Source organism: Gopherus flavomarginatus, chromosome 1, assembly GCF_025201925.1.
Source record: "Gopherus flavomarginatus isolate rGopFla2 chromosome 1, rGopFla2.mat.asm, whole genome shotgun sequence".
Lineage (NCBI taxonomy): Eukaryota > Metazoa > Chordata > Testudines > Testudinidae > Gopherus > Gopherus flavomarginatus.
Window position 1 is genome coordinate 323,347,969 of NC_066617.1, and position 22,194 is coordinate 323,370,162.

The window sequence follows — 22,194 nt, forward strand, 5'->3', positions numbered from 1 at the left end:
CAGATTTGCAAATAGTTTCACAGCCCTGAAAAATGCATTTTTCTGTAAAATTCCTAATTGCCAAAAACAAAGTTCACCCAGCTCTAATTAGGAACGGCCTTTAGAAAACACGAGTAATGATGGTTTTGTGACTTTTAACATTTCCAAATACAAGGGTATATTTAAACAAATTTCTTGCCATTAAAAGGAATAGATTTGGATCACAACAACCAAATATGCTGCTGTTAAAACTATGGAGATAAAAATGTCACTTGCAATATTTGCCATTTTCATATATTAGTATCTTTGTGTGGAAGTGTTGAACTTAGTAGATAATGATCTTCCAAAAAGATATTTAAATTTGGATCCACTTTCATGGTCACATTTAGGATGCCTGGTGAACGCTGGGAATATATTCTTTAAAATGTGCAGCTTTAATAAATTGGTGCTCCCACTACATCATTATGGTAACAGACCTTATATCACTCAAATAAAAATGATTATATACTTGCACAATACAATTATTATATACTTAAAGAACAATTTGGTTGGAGCATCTATTGACTTTGTCATCAGACTTACCTGAATGTAGTTATCAACAATTCCCCAAGCAAAGTCGCAGGGAAACTTCCCATCTATGGGTTGATTCTCAGGCAAAGGCGGGAAACCATTTCTCTCTATTAGCTTTTGGTAGAACAAAGCTGAAGACTTCGGCAAAAACTTCTTGTCATGGCTTTGAAAATCAACATAAAATAATCCACGTCTAATGCTGTATCCTCTATGCCATTCAAAGCCATCCATGAGGGACCAAACGGTGTACCCAAAGACATCAACTTCATCATATCTGATGGCTGAGAGGAAAAAAAGCAAGATGACCTCATATTGCTCATTTTTTCCAGATAGAGTATACCATTCAAAAACTATTCTAGTATTTTAGCATTAGAACAATGCAGTAGGATAAATAAATGTCTTAAGCCTTGATTCAAATTCCATTCAGTGGAAGTCCTTCAATTGACTTCAATGGGCTTTGGATCCAACTCTTACAGTTTACATCCAAGAAGTTATATAGAAACAAAACAGTTACCCTGAAGAAATTATAATGAAAAATTTAACACAACTTTTTGGTGTTCTTAGGGATTTGCATTAACTATCCAGGCAATGCAGGTGGCAGTGATAATGCTGATGAGACTTTACTCATTTGACTTTGCAGACACCCTCACATCTGTTATGAGAGTACCATTTTCTGCTATAACTATCTGGCATTTATTAACCCTCATACCTAAAATAGGTTGAAAGCCCGTTACAGATATAAAGATCGTACCAGTATTATTATTGTGACAAGTTCCAGTCTGTGATTTAATCTGAGGTTTACAAATGGTTTGCATTTCTATAGATATTAAATACTTAGAATCAGCAAAAATGTTCTTAGAGAGGGTCCTGATTCAACAAAGCCCTTAAGTGTGTGTTTAATTTTAAGCACATACTTAAATCAATTCCTATTTAGCAAAGCATTTAAGCACATTTTAAAGTGCTTTGTTAAATTGGGGCCTGTATATGTACCCAGCACAATTTAGCTATATCGCTCACCACCGTATGTAAACACAAATTGGATACCTATTGAACTTAACATTACCCAGCCTAGTTACGATGCCAACATTTTACACTATCAAATGTCAAAGTGTTCATATTTCCTAGTTTTATTAACGCATCTCATTACAATCAGCTATGAGGGGCTAAACTGATTCTTGATGTTGCACTGTTTGAACCAATTAAACCAATGGAATTATAAAAGAGCTGAATTTGTCTGTCTCTTTAATTTGCCATGATAAACTTGCGAAGAAACTGGAATATTTCTTACCCTAAAGATTAGTTCTTTTCTGTTTGGCAAATATTGATTATTTTTTTTTAAAAAGCCCTCCACATTCACACAACTCTTGTTGTTCTAACAGAGTAAAAGTCAGGATGGATTCACATTGTTAACTAACATCAGCAAAAATTTCTCTTAAACTAGCATTACACTCCTGCTGCATGTCAGCAGAGAGAGCTTCCACATTGCTTTTTGGGCACACCAAAAATTCTCCTAAAATCCCTCCTTAAAAGTTTGCTGATTTATGCCATGTTCCCTCTGAGAAGTGAGTTAAAAAATTTGGAAGCAGGATAAAGGTCTCAAATACAATGTAACCATCAAGTAGTGCACATGCCTTATCAAGCAACCACATGACTTATTGATATTATTTTTATTTTCTTTCATACTTCTCCCCAGGTAAGATTTTCAGGGCAGGAACCATATCTTTACTTGTTTCTGCAAAGAGCTTAGCAAATTTTTGGCATTCCAAAATAATTGTAGTTCTTGTTTTTTATTATGAACTTCTTGGTGACCGAGTGGCAAACTGAAAGGGAAAATATAGTCTATAATTTAATATGTTACCAGTAGGCCCTAGTCACACTCAGAGTGCACATCTATGTATATATATCATTAATTTTATTAAACTGAATAAATAAATAACACCTTTTTGTTAACAAGAATATGACTATGTAGTTTCCATATAACTCCACACACACCTCTAACACATCGTACATGCAATAATTAGCAAAGAGTCCTGTGGCACCGTATAGACTAACAGACGTCTGTTAGTCTATAAGGTGCCACAGGACTCTTTGCTGCTTTTACAGATCCAGACTAACATGGCTACCCCTCTGATAAAGGCAATAATTAACAACTGTAGTACACACTATCCCCCAGGCTTCAGATACAACATTGGTTTGCATGTTAATTCAACATTTAGTTTAGCTGTAATAGTGAGGTGTTTGGAACAGCAGCTGAAACAAATGTAGCAATTCCAGGATCTTTTAATCTGGTTGAGAGGCAAATGGAAATCATCTTCACGAAACCATTAAAGGAAAATTCCATTGTAACATGAAAGCTATTTAACCTGAATGAATAGTTTAATTCAGCTACCAATATTTTAAAAACCCTTGAAGCAGATAACAGAGAAGTAAACCAAGTATAACAAGTTTTGTAGTAATAAAAAGTACAGTATAATAAAAATAATTATTAAGGAGGAAACAGGGAACAGTCATCCCAATAAGTTGTTGTTGACAAGTCAGACTGAAAGAATCTACAGTACTTTGCCATTAAAGAAGTATTAGAAATGGGATGTGTCAATGTTATAAAGTAAGTTGGGGGGGGGTCATCTTTTTAATTCTAGGTTAACAATTGGTTTAAAAAAATTAGTTACAATCAAATAAAATCAGTTATCCGGCTCTCCATATTAAGCAAACAACCGGCACACACACAGGATCATTACAAAGCATTAAAATGTAGCCTCCTCCTTTATTTACAGCATACACAAACTGTTACTTCTAGTAAAGAGTACAGCACCAGTTTTTAAAAATGCAAAAATAATAAACTCAAGCAACTCAAAAATAGTACAGTATTGCTGTTGTTGCAACTTAAAACTATCATTTTAGCATTTTTAGAAACTGGATCTCTTTATTAGAAGTAACAGTTCGTGTATGCTGTAAATAAAGAAGGGGAGTTATGTTTTAATGCGTTTCCAGGAGGGCTCAGCAAGTTTAAAAGCAACTTTGCATCTTAAAATTACGGTTAGAAGGCTCTTTGCCCATTCTCTGGATTATCCAAATTTTTGATTATCCAATCTCTCTCTCTCTCTCTCTGTATGTGTGTGTGTGTATACACACATATAAACACTCTTATTCAGCTAACATATTAAAACTCATCACTGGAGTTTTCCTGTAATGATTTCAACCAAATCCCATTGATAACTACAAAAACAACAATGTTCACACAGGGTGTGCATTTGCTCTACTGAAATCAGTTGAAGTTTTGCCATTGGCTTCAAGGAGATCAGGACCAGACCCATCCATACCACACTCATTAAAAGGCACTTGTCAACAACTGATAAAAATGAACCTAGCTAACTGATTTGAAGTCTCATTTCATAGTGAAAGTCTAGATAAATGTTAAAGACCAAAATTAAGTTTTGGAGTATTTGTTTAATGAGCTTTAGTGGGATATTTTCCATAAGTTTTGTCAGGGGAATAATATTAATTTGGCAACAGAGGTACCTTTTAAAGTTTCCATAATGAACTTCTTGAGATAATAAATATACTTGGCATCATCACGCTTGGTGCTACCAGAGACAAACCAGCTGTTCTCCACAATGAATATTTTGGGCTTGTTATATTCACAGCTTATCCAATAAAGGAGCTGCCTCAGGCTTAGTGATTCCAACTGATGGAATTTCATCTGAGAGTCCAAGAGCTGGAAACTCAGAGTTGCTCCAAAAGAAAGAGCAAAAAAGTCAGCTGTTCCCTTGATGTACTTCTTCTCTGCATCACTGAATTCAGGCAGCAGAGATGAGAGGTTACTCTTCATGCTCTCAGGGTAGTTCCCATCAATAAATATGGGTTTCGCAAACCAGCCCAGCACAAAGTCAAGGGATTTTTGACATTCTTGTATGTCTTGTTCAGTCATAGTTTGAGGTTCTATCCAGTGGGAGCTGAGGGCAATGGACACTTGGCCTCCTTGAGATGGACGAAAACGATCATTGTAGAGATGCCAGACTTTGGCATGGGCCTGTTGAGAAGAAAGACTATAATGAATGCATCTGAAAATCTGTCTTGAATAACAGAAATGCAATAGCATATTCAACCACTAATATTCAGATGTGACTAGCAATGCCTTATCCTCACATCCCTAGGCTAAGTCTTATTCCCTTCTCAGTGATTTATGATTGCTAACTTCTATTATCCTAATCACAGTAGATAATATTACACTGATCTAAGAAGAGCTTGTTTTGGAAAAGCAGAAAGATCTGCTTAATATGGTGTATATCCATGCAATGAGTATAATGCTGTTTTTTTCTGATAGTTTGAAAAATAGTGTTTTAATTTTACAGTGAAACCTGGCTTTGTACTTTCCTACTGGAATGAGTGAAACTTAGTCTTTGGTTTGAACACATATGTAAAAGAGGAAGGCCATTTTGTTTGATATCATTACTTTTTAAAGTTTTGCTGGTTTTAAATTTTATTAAATTGGTAACAAATTACATCTTACAATATTATTGGCATCATGAGATTTCAAATAGTTAAAAGGTAAGAGTACATTTTAAAATGTATTTGAAAAAAACATGTTTCAGATATATTTTACATTACAGGAGTTTTAGCTTGTTTGTTACTGTTTTAGATTAGGTGTGTAGAAATTGCCAAAAATTACATTATTATATTTTTAGATAGTTACAAAGTAAGGCACAACTAGAAAGAAAAAAAAGCTATAGGTACTTCTTATCTGGAAATGTGGAAAAAAATCTGGAGGTCATACATTTAGCGGTTAGAGCTGTGACGACAGGTGGTCAAGAGAATGATTTCAAAACTCTGTCATCTCTGTCCTATATACAATCTTTTAAAGTCTTTAATTTCTTTAATTTATAAATGAATTAATAAATTAAATCTGACTTTTCTTGTTCAAAATAAACTGGAGTTTTCAAACAGATTCTGAATCATCTGATTTAAAACTATGGATAGAATCAAGAGGATTTGGAAAAAGGATAGACATGGGCAGGAAGAGAAGCCAGTGCCCCTTCAGACCCATTATAAATGGGTTTAAGGCTACTAAATCCAGACTGTCAGGAATCTCAAAACCCCAACATAACCCACACATGTCAATTCTGCCCCAGCCCACAATTACACAGAAACACACACCCAAACACTCTCTCTCTGCACCAACCTATTCAGCACCAAGTAGGAGCCCCATTCTACAATATGCAGGAAATGCAGAGACATCCATGTATAGCCACTGTTTCCAGCCCTTCCTCAGGATTTAAATGATACAGAAGGCCTTGCACCTCCATCCTGATAAATGTATCACTGATGCATTGATAATTGCTTCTCACAGTTTCATTTTAAGACAGAATTATCATTCACAGCTTCCAGTTGCAATGAAATGCCAGTTTTATTAAGAACTAATTGTTTAAATGTCAGATTGTCATCTCTATTACCATAAAAGATAACTTTAAAAAACATGATTAATACTGAGGGTTAGAGTTTATTTGTACAGTTCTTACAAAATCTTAATTCTCACTGCTAAGCAAAAAAGCAATCAGAACTAAAAGTACAGTTAAAGTTATGGACAATAACTGACTTCATGTGTGTTTTCAGTTATTAGTATTGTACCAATAATTAAAAATAGCAAAGATATAGTTATACTGTTTATATAAGTACAGTGGACTGTGAGAGAAGTGAAAATTGAGAAATACTAATTCTAACTTCAAAACCTCACAGTACAGACATGATATTTGAATTGCAGAGTCATATATTTTGCCATATATTGTAACCCAGCCTGCCGACAAAAGGAGAAAACAAAGAAAATATCATGGTGTCATGCTGTCTGGAGTGGCTCTCTACCACGAGTGCCTACCTCAGGGCAGACTACACTGCTCTGCAGCCAAAATGCTTCTGAAATAAATGTAGTCCAACTTTACTAATTCTGGGTCACTGAGAACGAAAATGATCCTTAAAATTGTTGATTGGCTCCAGTTTTCAAGATATGCTATTAGGTCAGTATATACGACCCTTGACTTGGGAATGGCGGATGAGAAGTGAGTTATAAAGGGAAGGGATCTCATTTTAAACCAGAAATGACTAAAATACATCTTTGACTGGATCTATGAATAAATCTATGACTGGGTTTGGACAGTACTGGCTTTTGAGGCAAAACAATGAATGATGCAATCTGAAGCTGGTATTGCGTCATACATGATATGAATTGCATCATGTTATTCCTAGAAGTCATGGATGATGCAATCATAACGAAGCTTACATCACTCTGGTGAACAAACTGCCCTATATCAGCTCTAGAAATCATACAGTGTCATGCTCTCTTATTTGTCAGTGTTTGATTTTGCAAAGGAACACGTTTCTGTTTAGCCAAATTGAGCAGAGATGCCTCATACTTGTGTGAACAGTGCAGATAACTTCTTCTATGTTTGTGGTGAAGTGACTTTTGCATCACAAAAGCGCAGTCTAACCACTATGGTTAAGAAAGCCTATCACCTTTATTTTGGCTGCCAAATTGGAGATCAGGACAAGAGGTGGGCCCCACATACATGCTGCAACACTTGTGCAACAAATCTTCGCCAGTGGTTGAACAGGAAAAGGAAATCTATGCCTTTTGCAGTGCCAATGATTTGGAGAGAGCCAACAGATCATAGCAGCAATTGTTACTTCTGCATGGTGCCTCCAATTGGGAAAGGTGTGTCAAAGAAGAAAAAGTGGACTGTGCATTATCCAAACATTCCATCAGTTATACGCCCAGTACCCCACGGAGAAGGACTGCCGGTTCCTGATGCACCAGAATCATTCTAACTTGAGTCAGACGAGGAAGAGGAAGAGGATGAGGATGAAACTTCTGGTCCTGAACCATCAATGTCACAGGACCCACATTTTCTCCCATCCTCCTCCTCTGAACCACACCTCATAACACAAAGTGAACTGAATGACCTTGTCAGGGATTTGGAACTACCCAAGAGTAAGGCAGAGCTGTTGGGCTCCAGACTACAGCAGTGGAATCTCCTGGCAGGCTATCATGGCAAATGCAGCCCATTAATGCTTGCAGACTATTGCTGGACAGTGACAAGAGATGCTCCATTTAATGAATACAAGAGACAAGCCAAGAAGCACCAAGTAGACACTGAATAGGACTAAACTATGTACATAATAGTTTTTTGCCTTTTGTTTTGTAGTAAATTTTATTTATATAACCCTTTTGCTGATTTTTAAAGTGTTCCATAAACAGGACAGGAGAAATATTATCATGTAAAGCAACCATAAACACATGAAAAGACCTAGGTTTACAATTTATGATTAAAACTCTACTATCTACACAATATATATAGACATAAAATGTAAAAACTTAAATATCTTAGAAACAGTAGCCAATCAGTTGTTTTAATCGTCATATTTGAATTCAGCACATCAAAATACATAATAAATATCACATTTTATCTCTGAAGCAGACGACTTCTCAAAAATTGTAGACCAGTGCTATCAAAAACTGGGCAGACACCCCAAACAGGTGGTATGTTCTATAATTAGATTTCTCCAACTCAGTAACAAATGTGAACTCCTGGATCACTATAATAGTCTTACCATGGAGTTCCACACAGTCCCTTTAAGCTCTCCTGTCTATTTTACCACCCAGGCAAGATAGACTATGTGATAAATGGTCGCTTACACCAAAAATCACAAAATATTCAGGTTACATCCAGTCCCAAGTGACCAGTCACTCACCCAGGTTGGTTTGCATTCTAGATCTCACATCAAAGACAATGCTGGGAGCCAATTCTACAGTAAACTAACTAAAGGTTTATTAGCTAAGAAAAACAAATGAGAGTTATTGAGAAGTTAAAGCAGGTAAAAATATATGTACATGTGAATCATAGTCTTCAACAGCGGTTTGCAACCTGTAGCCTTTGGGTCGCTCGCGGCACAACGAGCACACAGCTGCAGCCCATGTGACATCTTCAGGGCCATACAAATAGCATATATATTGTATAGATGCAGGCCACATAATACATAGAGAGCTGCATATGCAGCCCACAATTCAAATAGGTTAAGAACCACTGGTCTATAATTTCAAACGGTAGCAGAGATGTAATCTGCCAGTTTCCCAAAAGTCTTTTAGGGCTACCCAGAGTAACTCCAGGGATCTCCATCTTCTTTGCTGTTATTTTGCCTGTTAGAATCCAAACAAAAGGTTCATATTTATAGTTTCTTTTCACAGAAACTAAGCTGACAGGACAACCCCCACATGTGTCCTTTCTTTCATAATGCGGAGAGAGGAATGTACTTAGATACTTTGATCAAACACACAATGACGATATGCTTTCCATGCACAGGAATTAGCACTTTCCTGTTAAAGTTCTTCATTTGCATTACACAAGGCTTCTTTCTCATGTGATGGGTTACTTAGTTACAGGGGTATATACAATGCAAATATTTGCTATTACATTGTAACAGGGTACAGATAAGCAAAAACAATGCATGCAACATTTCCCTCGTTTTTCATGAAGTTTAAACACTAAACACATGCTAATACATTTTAACATCTACTTTGAATTATACTAACACGCAAGCAAGCTGGCCTGGCTTACAGCTGTGAGTTTGTCAGTTCTTAAGCTAGCAACTGCGGCCTTGGCCAGAGCTGGCACTTGGCTTACCAGCATCATGCACAGCATGAATATCTTCTTGTGACGATGACTGTAAATATGATTTATAAAATATTATGAGGTAGCAGATATGCATCATTAGGTGCTACTCTATGGAATGTTTGAATGTACACTGCTGACAGCCAGCTTCAAAGTCACCCTCCCTCCCCACCTGAAGACACCAGCATCTGAGCAGGGAAACCCCTGGTCAGGTGACCCACTCTGTCGCAGACACCTTCCCTTTGTACTACCTCCTCCATAAATCCCCCTACGTTTCCTCATAACAGTGGTATCTATTCTCCCCATGTGACTCATGCCTCCCACCCCATATGCCTGACCTGACCCCTGGAGAAACTCACCATCCATGCTCCCAAAGATACATGACTTCTCTATGTCAACCGAGACCCATTTCATGATCCATGTTCAAAACACGTGTATCCCTGTACATGCTGTCCTTCTGTGGAACACGGTCCCCTCCCAGGTTATACAGGGATTGGTTCGATGTGTCCTGATCCTTTCCCTCTACAGGAGCAAAACAGATGCCTCCTTCAGATAGGTGCCAACTCCAGGGGTGTTCCAGGGCTCAAGCACTCACAGGAAAAAAATAGAGGGTGCTCTGAACCCACAGGGTCGGATTAATCTTTTGTGGGCCCCAGCATCTGGATTGTGGCCTCGCCCCCAACTCCACTTGTGTTCCGCCCCAAGGCCCCACCCCCACTTGGCCTCTTCCCCCTGAGGCATTGCCTCCACCCTGAGGCCCCATCCTGCTTGGCCTCTTCTCCCCAAGGTCCAGTCCCCACTCAGCCTCTTCCCCCTCAGGCCTCAGGGGCGGAGAGGAGGTACCAGCAAAAACAAAAGTCAGCACCTGTGGTCCTGCATCTTCATATCCACTTATCCCAAAACAAAGCCAAAGACATGGGGACTTCTCACAGCTCAGTCCTTTCTTCATAGTAGAAAGGAGAAAGAGGCATTGTACAGTTCAACACCGGTGAAAAAGAAAGTACAACAATGGCCAGCCACTAAAATTTTGAAAAAGTCACATTTATACAACAAATTCCTGCCTTCCGCAGTTTGCCTGGCTAAAAGGAATGAGACTACTTTTGTGGCAAAAAATCCTAACACAGAAAATACCATACCATACATTCATTCTAATGATAATGGTTGGAGTGCCAATCAACATTACTGGGGTATTTGGGTGTAGTTTGGTGTACGGAACCCTGCAGGAGGCCAGTGATAGAGCAGAGACAGCTGATAGTAAATGTCTATCTGTTCCTTTGTCCTTATTTGCCATCTCAGCTCCTGATATGCAATTCATTTCATGGTTAAATGCAATCAAGAGCACCAAAATCCACTATTTACTTGTATTAACTGATACTTCTAGTGAGCTTGGCTTGCCTAGGCATTTTCAAGCTGGTTGCTCAACTTGGCATGAGCTTGGGCTGATCTGGAATGCGCAGTGATCTGACCTTTTATATTTGGGTTTTGAAGGAGGTACCTCACTAAAATGGACTTGTTACAAACTGGCCCCCTGACCCACTATACAGTCACCAGTCTGTTGCAAGTGGACCCAGTCGCTGAGTTCCACATGCTTTCAAGCCACCTGAGTCTGGATGCAGTCTAGTCACCATTTCTTGCTCTTGGACTCTAAGGCTCACTCCCAGGTTCAAGCTTCTAGTCTGATACCTTTTGAGGTGATGTGAAACCTAGACCCTGAAACCTCTGAGCCCTCCTGAACCCTCCAGTTACTTTCAAACACTCCCTCAGCACCCCACCTATGCCGAGGACACTCTGATTTTAGTAGTTTAATCCCTTCAGGGATAACATGGCAGGGCAGCAAGGAATATGGAGTTAGCAGGGGAATTTCTTAACCACAGTCACTTTACTCTTAAAGTAGTTGAGAGTTACAGCTCTTTGAAAATAATAAAAGCCCTGAGACACACCCGTCCTTAATCTGAGCTCACCCCTTCTGGTGCACCTGTGGTTCATAGTGTTTCAGGCATGGAAGAGCCCCTCCTGTTCTCTCTCTCCCTCTCCTGCCAGTTTTCCCTAATATTTAATCTAAATCTCCTTGCTGCAGATTCAGACCATTACTTCTTATCCTACCTTCAGTGGTCATAGAGAACAATTGATCACAGTCTTCTTTATAACAGCCCTTACCATATTTGAAGACTTATCAGGTCCCTCCCGGCCCAGTCTTCTTTTTTCAAGACTAAACATACCCAATTTTATTAACCTTTCCTCATAGGTCAGGTTTTCTAAATGTTTTATCATTTTGGTTGCTTTCCTATGGACTCTCTCCAATCTTATCCACATCTGTGGTGCCAAGAACTGAACACTGTATTCCAACTGAAGCCTCACCAGTGCTGAGTACAGTGGGATAATTATCTCTCTTGTCTTACATACAACACCCTATTAATATATTCCAGAATAAAACTAGCCTTTTTTGCAACTGCATCTGTCATAAACAGATAGCTAAGGGTTAATGTCTCTTTCACCTGAAGCACCTGACCAGAGGACCAATCAGGAAACCGGATTTTTTCAACTCTGGGTGGAGGGAAGTTTGTGTCTGAGTCTTTGTTTTCTGTCTGCCTGCTTTCTCTGAGCTTTGGAGAAGTAGTTTCTACTTTCTAATCTTCTGTTTCTAAGTGTAAGGACAAAGAGATCAGATAGTAAGTTATATGGTTTCTTTTCTTTGGTATTTGCATGAATATAAGTGCTGGAGTGCTTTGATTTGTATTCTTTTTGAATAAGGCTGTTTATTCAATATTCTTTTAAGCAATTGACCCTGTATTTTGTCATCTTAATACAGAGAGACCATTTGTATGTATTTTTCCTTTCTTTTTTATATAAAGCTTTCTTTTAAGACCTGTTGGAGTTTTTCTTTACTTCAGGGAAATTAAGTCTGTACTCACCAGGGAATTGGTGGGAGGAAGAAATTAGGGGGAGATCTGTGTGTGTTGGATTTGTTAGCCTGATTTTGCATTCCCTCTGGGTGAAGAGGAAAGTACTTTTTGTTTCCAGGATTGGGAACAGAGAGGGGGAGTCACTCTGTGTAGTTTCACAGAGCTTGTGTCTGTGTATCTCTCCAGGAGCACCTGGAGGGGGGAAGGGAAAAAGGATTATTTCCCTTTGTTGTGAGACTCAAGGGATTTGGGTCTTGGGGTCCCCAGGGAAGGTTTTTCAGGGGGACCAGAGTGCCCCAAAACACTCTAATTTTTTGGGTGGTGGCAGCAAGTACCAGGTCCAAGCTGGTAACTAAGCTTGGAGGTTTTCATACTAACCCCCATATTTTGGACGCTAAGGTCCAAATCTGGGACTAAGGTTATGACAGCATCACACTGTTGACTCATTCAATTTGTGACCCACTATAACCCCTATATCTTTTTCAGCAGTACTACCACCTAGCTAGTTATTTTCCATTTTGTAGTTGTGCATTTGATTTTTCCATCCTAAGTGAAGTATTCTGCACTTGTCTTTCTTGAATTTCATCTGGTTGAATTCAGACCAATTCTCCAATTTGATGAGGTTGTTTTGAATTCTAATCCCATCTTCCAAAGGCCTTGCAAAACTCCTCATATCTTGGTATTATCTACACATTTTATAATCACACTCTCTATTCCATTATCCAAGTCATTAATGAAAATATTGAGTAGTACTGGACTCAGGACTGATCCCTGCAGGACTGCACTAGACACACACCCCTAGTTACACATAACGATGGTCACTCCCCCAGCACAAAACAGGACATGACTCTTAAATTGGACACCTGTCTCTAAGCCACATGCTCAGACTTTGAAATTCCATATCCACCAGTCATGTTTGCCTCCCAACCCCTTTGTGGGCCCCTGTGTAGAAAGACCATTGTTCCATGGGTAGGCCAGTTGTTGAAAGTCAATACCCCCAGCTTGAGCTTTGATGGCTCTCAATGATGGCCTTTCAATGAGGTGCCAATTCCATTTCCCCAGCAGAGCATATGTCTGTAATGCAGCATAAAAGGATTAGTTAAATCCAAACTAATGCAGCAATAGTGCCAATATTTCAACGTGAGTATAAAACATACTTCAGAATTTGATACAGCCCTATCACAGTTCAGCAGACTTATGAGATATTCTTAAATTCATTTTGAGTATATACCAGCCTGCCTACTCCCCAAGATTCCTGCCCCAAATAACCGAGACCTCCTAAGGTTTGGCACTGGCAATACATATCATTCTGTGCAATTTTGGTGTCAACCTCTATGATGAGCCTTACGTTTTTACAAGTGGCAAATCCAGAATAAGAGTTTGGGGCCCCCTGACTCCCAGGACCATGCTTATTCTAGACCAGTGTTTCTCAGCCTGGGGAAAGTAACCCCCAGAGGGGATGTGGGACAAGTTTAGGGGAGTCACAAGCAGGGCTGGAGTTAGGGGGTAGGAAGCAGGGCAATTCCCTGGGTCCCCATGCCACAGGGACCCCGTTAAACTAATTTACATGTTTCAGCTCAGCGCCAGAGAGGGCTGAAGTCCAGAATCCCAAACTTAAGGTGAGATGGGGCCACAATTTTTTCTATTGGGGGGTCCATGATTTTTTTTAAAGTACAAAGAAGGTCACCAGCACAAAAATGTTGAGAAACACCTGCTCTAAGACCATGTTGTATCAATTTTAATGGTGTTTTCTGAACCAAGAACAGTGTGCTACTCATTTTACAAATAAACTGCTTGCCATGCCCAAGTGACCAATCTGTATTAGCTCTCTATTTGCATGTTAATGAAACTCTGCATAGTAAAGAGTTACCAAAATTCATTTAGCAATACAAAGAAAAAAGATAACTGGAAAAAGCATGAAAAGGATTTTGATTACTGTAAGTACATTAGCTGTAGCTCCAAAAAAATTTCATTGTCCAATCCTAGAACAGAAGCCCTTTTGAAATGCATAGAAATATCAGTATGGCTTGGGAAATATTAGTATATGATTAGTCACAAAATACCTTGTATCAAGAAGAGGAAAAATGTAATCTGTATTTTTCCTTACCATCAAAACGAAGGATGTGAATCAAAAGTTACAACATAATGTGTCATATATCATACCATGTGCCATCTTTGGACCCAGAGTGAAGTAGGTTTTATCTATACGATCTCTGAGCGGACACAACATTCCCTCCCAGGAGAAGATGACAGCCCTAGCATAGTATAAGGGACAGATATGGCTGTTGGAAAGCTAGGCTATTTCTTCATATTTGGAAACAGCTAACATAAAGTATTCTGTATGTAAAGTTTAGTACCAATTTTGTGAGCCCTTTTTATGGACATGCCAGGCATTTAAGATCTGTATTTTTCTTCTCTCTCCTATTACTTCCCATAAATATCTCTTGGTCTACTTCTTTACTAGAACAAGGTGAACTACTTTGCAACAAACAATTACCAAACAAAATTTAGTCCCTTCTAATTGCAAATATCGGAGACCAGAATTAGATTTTTACAAGTATGTTTGGTATTTGATTAGTGTTTTATGTGAACATATTTCAGCCTTTGACAGGGTTCTCGCAACACATTTTTAGTGATCTCAGAGTGCGACCACCAACTCTTGCTGGTGGTCACACTGACACTTTTTCCTAAAATACTTGATTACCTTTAGGAAAAGCAAATAAATAGCACATGTACACATCCAAATCATTGTAATTTCTTATGTAGAGGTTTGGGGTTTTTTGCAGACTCAATAAAAATATTACTGTGAAAAGTGATATTTGTATGTTTGTTAATATCACTTTTTTCAGCAAGTACCAGGACAAATTAAGCCCTGGATGGGGTGGGGGATTGGAGACAAAGGCAGTGGGGAACATGGTGGGATGGATGTGGGCTGGGGAGGCAGTGGAGGCTGGGGCCAATGGAGGGGTGGGGATTGGCGCCCAGAGCTGGCGCCTGCTGCCGAGTGGCTGGGACTACAAGTTGGCACCTGGAGTCAGCGGCCAGGACTAGGGGTCAGAGTACATGGAAGGGGGTTGGTGCCCAGGGCCAGCAGCTGCCACCGGGATCAGGCTAGAGACTGGGATTGGAGTTTGCCGCCATGTGGCCAGGGGTTGGAGCCTGAACTGAAACCCCATGGCCAAAAACTGGGGCTGCCTGGTGCCCATCTTCCAACACCCCATGGCTGAAACACGGAGGTGTTGGCTCTTCCCACTACACAGATCAGGGTTCTAGTCCCTGAAGAACCCAACACCTGTTTTTATAAACCCCCAATGACAGAGATTCCACAACCTCCCTTGGTAACTTATTCCAACACTTTGCTAGCCTTAGAAATTTTTTCCTAATATTTAACCTAAATATCCCTAACTGCAGACTAAGCCCATTACGTTTTGCCCTACCTTCATTAGACATGGAGAACTGGTTACCATCTTCTTTATAAGAGCCCTTAGCATTTCTGAAGACTTACCAGATATCCTCTCAATCTGCTTTTCTCATGACTAAACATGCCCAGTTGTTGTTTTTTTGCTCTCCACTGGTCTCCAATTTGTCCATATTTTTCTTGAAGAGTGGTGCTCAAAACCAGACACAGTACTCCAGCTGAGGCCTCCCCAGTGCCAAATAGAGTAAAAGAATTATCTCCCATATCTTAGATACACCACTCCTATAAATACAACTCACAATGGTATTTGCCTTTTTTAAAACTGAATCACATTGTTGGCTCATACGCAATATGTGATCCACAGTGATCCCAAGAATCTTTTCTATAGTATTTCTGCCTAGCAAGTTATTCCCCATTTTATAGTTGTCATACTACTTTACATTGTCTTTATTGACTATGGTGAAACAGCAAAAATAAAGATCATCCAGTCCCTACTTTGTAAATGTTGATGTTTGTATTGTATATATGTGTAATGACAACAGGGATTCTTCTGTCTGTATACAAAGGACTCGTTGAAATGTTCTGATCATTAAACTATCATGTCTTTTTTAATGTAGCTGATATGAGGAAGCCAAGTTTTCAAAGAGCAGGTGTAGGAGTCACTCCTACAATTAATAGTTTTCCTGCAGTTCAAGTACCTTCCAATTTTTTTTATTTATTAATCCAGCGGAAGCATTTTAGTGTTGCACCATTATACTGCAATAACAGCTTGAACAACAAGAAAAGAAAGTCTGACCTTATTTTGGAATAGTTTTCATCCAAATCTAGAAGTGCATACGTGGGGCAGGAAAAATTAGTCATTGGCCATATGACTGCACCTTTTTCTTAATTTTTTTTGAGATTCGATTCCAAAGCATATAGATTTGAAGACACTCCAATCATATACAAATAAAACCAAAAGCTAATTAGCCATTCCTCCATCAGCAAGCCTTGTTTAGGTTGCCAGTTTATTTACCCTGAGTAGTGTTTCATAGGTTCTGAATGGAAACTGATATTGTTTTAGGCGATGGGAACTATTTTTAGAAATATTGTTAATTGACTGATGTTTGGAGGTGCTGAGTGTCCACCCATGCCACTGAACAAAATGAGAGGCAGAGGAGTTCAGTGCTTCTGAAAAATCAGATATGTGGTCTATTATTAAGGCTACGTTTTAGTCACAGGTATTTTTAGTAAAAGTCACGGACAGGTCACAGGCAGTAAACAAAAATTTACAACCCGTGACCTGTCCATGACTTTTACTAAAAATACCAGTGAATAAAACTTGGGGAGGGAGGCTGCCCAGGGGCCATGCAGGTGCTGGAGGAGGGTGGCCCAGCTGCTTAGGGGGTGAGGGAGGGTGGTGGCATACAGCTGGGACCCCCACTGGTGATTGGAGGGGCCAGCAAGCTCCCTACCTGGCTCTGCGCCTCCCCACCCCGCCCCAGCAGCAGTAGAGTTTGGATGTGGGAGGGGGCAGGGGCACAGGAAGGGATAAGGTGGGCTCTGAGTGGCTCTTACCTGGGGGGCTCCCCAGAAACAGCAACATCCCCCTCACTTAGATGCTAGGCAGAGGTTTGGCCAGGCAGCTCTGCATGCTGCCTCCCCCTGCCGGCACCGCCCCTGCAGCTCCCATTGGCCGTGGTTCCCAGCCAATGGGAGCTGTGAAGCCAGCGCTTGGGGTGGAGGCAGCATGCAGAGCTGCCTGGCCACACTTCCGCCTAGCAGCTGAGTGAGGGGGATGTCACTGCTTCTGGGGAGCCCCCCGCCCCCACCCGGGGAAGCACTGCCCAGAGCCCACCTCACCCCATCCGGTCACCCAACTCCCTGGCCCCTCCCACACCCAAACTCTGCTGCTGGGGAGTGCGGTGACCCAAGACTGCCCCAGGAGCAGCCGGTGTGACTGGCACAGGGGCTGCCTGAGCTGCCCGAGCCAGGCACACTGACCGCTGCAGAAGTCACGGCGGTCACAGAAAGTCACAGAATCCGTGACTTCCATGACCAAGTCGCTGCCTTATTTATAATAGAGCAGGCCAACATTTTTCAGGTTTCCTTCTTTACTAGTCTTCCACATATGTAATCTCTTTTGGAGTGTGAGTAGGCATTTATGAGAAGAGAGTGTACCTATGCCTTGAGACCTTCACCACCAAAGAAGTTACGAAATATTATTTCAGTTTTAGCTAACACTCACAGGAGTCTTTTTTATGAAGCATGCCCATTCCTTGAGTCTGAACTCAAGGAATGGGCAAGGGGGGAAAGACTTTGTTATCTGTTTAATTTACTTGAGTGGCACAATTTGTCTTTTGTGTACTAGTACAAGGTACAATACTATGTTTTAAATTAGTCAGAAAAACAGTGTGCTCCTTTTGTACCTAGTAATGCCAAGGGCTTCCTGTGTAAGAGTGTGGGTGTGTGTATATATATATAGTCAACATTGGACTGTGCAGCTAAAAACTAAATATTAAACTTAGTCAGAGCTATGTCAATCCTGTCCCCATTTTCTTTCTCCTGCTGAAGCCACACAGGGCTAGCTTTAGGGCACACACTGTTCCAGACGAGTGTTGTGATTGTTTTTTGGAGACCTTTTAAAACAGAATGAGGAAACATAAGGGGGAATGAAGATTTGAAACAAGTAGGTTTTTCACAGTATTCTAGTTTCTAAGACCCTTGGCCAGCGAATGGGGGTCATGTTGTGCTCTTAGTTACACCAGTGGAAATTTGATGTGAAGGAAGGCAGTAGTTAGCTGTGTATTCATGCATCCTGAAAAACACCATGCACGCCTACTGCTATGGTGCAATATGCAAATATTAAATAACACAGTACAATTATAATTTAAATAATGATAATAGAAGTTATTCAAGGATGAAGCATGGACTTGTGAATAAAGACCTGCACTGAAACTCCTAGCTCTGCAACAGATTTCCTGTGTGACTTTGGACCTTCCTGTGTCTCTGCTCTATTGCATAATCAGGATAATAATGCTTCTCTACCTCATATGATGTCATGAAGAAAAATTCACTGAAAATTGTGAGGAACTTATATAGCACTATGGTGATGGCAGGGCTGGCTCCAGGTTTTCTGCCTCCCCAAGCAGTCAAAAAAAAAAAAAGAGTCACAGCAGCGCGATCACGATGCTCCACTCTTCTGCGGCAATTCAGCGGTGCGTCCTTCGCTCCGAGAAAGACTGAGGGTCCCACCACCAAATTGCTATCGAAGGCCCGGATGTGCAGCTCCTATAATGGCCAGAGGGCCACCCCTTGGTGTTGGCCACTCCAAGCACCTGCTTCTTTAGCTGGTGCCTGGAGCCGGCCCTGCGTGATGGCAGCCATCTTGATACCTAGCTCTCTAGAGATCTACGAATTAGTGGATATATTAAAGGGGCAGGGTTTAAAGTGAACAATGAGATGGCTCTAGTTTCTAGGTAATTGATTGAACTACATACCCAATAGTAGCAGAAATTTTCAATGAGATTTCCTTATAAGGCACGTGACAGCAAGAGAGTAAGTATCTGTTTTTTCCCATAATTTATCTCAAAACCTAGATGTAAGAACATTTCTGGTATCTCCATGAAACTCCTTCCACAGCTGAAAGACTAATCAGGGACATCTCTAGTCTAAATACTAGAGAACAAATAGAACAGGGGTAGGCAACCTATGGCATGGGTGCCGAAGGAGGCACGTGAGCTGATTTTCAGTGGCACTTACACTGCCAGGGTCCTGGCTACTGGTCCAGGGGGGCTCTGCATTTTAATTTAATTTTAAATGAAGCTTCTTAAACATTTTACAAACCTTATTTACTTTACATACAACAATAGTTAAGTTATACATTATAGACTTATAGAAAGAGACCTTCTAAAAACATTAAAATGTATTACTGGCACGCGAAACCTTAAATTAGAGTGAATAAATGAAGACTCAGCAATTACTTCTGAAAGGTTGCCAACCCCTGAAATAGAATCTCATCTGTACAATTTCCCTCCCTAACAACTTGTGACAAATCCAGTGGCTAGAATTTTCTCAAATATTATTTTCATCTGAACTTAAAAGGAGCATGGACCCATGTGAGCTGCAGGCCTTTTTTACAGGTATTCTGGCAGGGTGGATTTGATTTAAGTCAAACTGATTTAAATCACTAATCAGGAAGACTCAATTTAATCATGGATTTCTATATAAAAGTGCATTCTTGTTGGCTAACCTTAATTCATATTCTTCACAACTCAGAGATAGATGTAGGTTTCGTTTTTAGAAGGTACAAACTATACATTTTTAAGTGATTTATTTTGAAAACTTTTCAGATTCATTTTACAGCTATATCAGAAAATGAATGATTGTTTGGTTATTTCATCTACCAAAGGTAATTGAAGCATGTGTTTATGAAGTCATTGGGAAGTGAACTATCTCCAATTCATCAGGTTAATCATTCATATTTGGAGGATTTTCTTGCCATGCAGACAGACATTTAAATTGTCTTATTTAACTAAAACAATGTTATGCATTCTGGATTTTCTTCTTCAACAGCAAACATATAATATTTTAACAAAACAAGCTGTCATAAACAGATAGTTAAGGGTTAATGTCTCTTTTACCTGTAAAGGGTTAACAAACAGGGAACCAAACACCTGACCAGGGGACCAATCAGAAGACAAGATACTTTCAAATCTCGGCAGAGGGAAGCCTTTGTTTGTGTTTTTTGGGTTTTGCTTTGTTCTCTCTGGGCTCTGAGAGTGACCACACGTACCTACAGGCTCTCTAATCTTCTATTCCAATTTTGTGAGTACAGAAAGGCAGTATAGTATTTTTATTTGTTTTCCTTTATTTGCAAATGTGTAGTTTGCTGGAAGTATTTTACATTGTATTTTGCTGGGGGGGAGGCTTTTTCTCCAGTTTCTATAAGCTGACAGACCCTGTAATATTCCATCTTGAACTTACAGTGATTTTCTTTATTCTTTTTTTCTTTTATTAAAAGTTTTGCTTTTAAGACCTGTCTGATTTTTCCCCTTGTTGAGGCTCAAGGGAATTGAGTCTGTATTTAACAGGGAAGGAGAAGGGAGGGGGAGAGGAAGCGGGGGGACCCACCTGATTTCTCTGTGTTGTGAGTCAAGGAGTTTGAATCACGGTGATCTCCTAGTGTACCCAGGGCGGGAAAGATCTGGGAGGAAGAAAGGAGAAGGGGGAATCCCTTTGTTTAGATTCACGGAGCTTGAATCTGTATATCTCTCCAGGAGCCCAGGGAGGGAACACCTGGAGGGGAGGAGGGGGAAGGGAAATGGTTTATTCCCCTTTGTTGTGAGACTCAAGGAATTTGGGTCGTGGGGGTCCCCAGGGAAGGTTTTGGGGGAGACCAGAGTTTATCAGGCACTCTACTCTAAGTCCTGACTGGTGGCAGCACTACAGGATCTAAGCTGGTAATTAAGCTTAGGGGAATTCAATCTAGTACCCAGATTTTGGACGCTAAGGTTCAGAATTGGGAATTATACTATGACACAAGCATATTAATTTTTGAATATAGTTAAACATTCAAGTTTTTTAAAATCAGGTTTGTTTTTGTTAAAATTGTTTTTAACTAAAATTAAATGAAATAAAAAAAAATTAAATTAACTATGTCAACATGAGAATTTTAAAATATTGGCTTCTGCAGCTAACTCAGTTGTCTTCACCTTCATTTTCCTGTTTGTTCATAATCTGGAAAAAAAAAAACAAGCTTTCCTGCTTTTTCAGGTTCCAAACAATTTCTCAATTTGAAATGAATTAGTCCAAAGGAAGAAAATACTCTTTCTACACCAGCAGAAAAAGCTACTGCAGTTAAAAGTGATATTATCACTTAAGCACTTGGATTCAGAGACCGTTGAAGTGACTTCCACCAGTTCACTGGTGTGACTTTCTTTAAAACATCAGCAGGAACCATATATTTCTTAAATGGTTCTTATTCCCAGAGCTGGATCTCTTTTACAGCCTGTTGCCATTACAGATTTTCCCTCCTAGTGAGAGAATGGCAGGGTAGATCTCAAATCAATGAAGGCTACACTCAGAAAGACTTCAAGATGTCTGGAATATGCTGCTTAAACTGTTTCACTTTTGTTTCTACTGCCTGTCCCTCCCTTCTCACATTTATCTCCAGACTTCTTCTCGTTGTCCAAATCTATTCAGCCCCCAACAATCTTCTATTCATTGAACTTTTTGAAACTTTGCACTTTTAGAGAGAGGTAAGGGATTGATTCTGTGTACACAAATTTGCAGAGGGTCAATAGGGTTGAGGTCTGTTATTTCTCACCTGTATATATTTATTTATTTATTAAAAACATTTTTGCTGTTAACAAGAATGTTATCTCTGGAGACAGAAATCCACAGTTTGAGAACTGCAAAACTAAGCATCTCTGATGGTATCTTCTAGACTGAGCACTGAGTCCCATTGAGTAGATAGAAAGATTAACCTAAATAATCTATACAGAAACCACTGAAACCCTATAAGATTGGGTCCCTAATCCATAAGCTACTGGAACTCATTTACAAAACTTTTCTTAAACATTACAAGAATATCTTAGCTCATATTATAGAATTAGAATTTATAATCCCTATTCCATGATGAGATATCTTTGAGCTATAATGTATCTTAATTAAAACTAGCTTTAGA

At 39.7% G+C, this 22,194-nt stretch overlaps 1 protein-coding gene across 1 annotated transcript in view; it reads right to left on the reverse strand.

Moving 5' to 3' along the window:
* KL (klotho) overlaps positions 1-22,194 on the reverse strand; it is a 59,962-nt gene that overhangs the window by 14,544 nt on the left and 23,224 nt on the right. Inside the window, exons 2-3 of the mRNA XM_050937173.1 lie at positions 4,069-4,579; positions 562-830 (exon numbers count right to left, since the gene is read on the reverse strand). Coding sequence (XP_050793130.1) covers positions 562-830; positions 4,069-4,579 — 780 coding nt within the window. The remainder of the gene's footprint in view (positions 1-561; positions 831-4,068; positions 4,580-22,194) is intronic.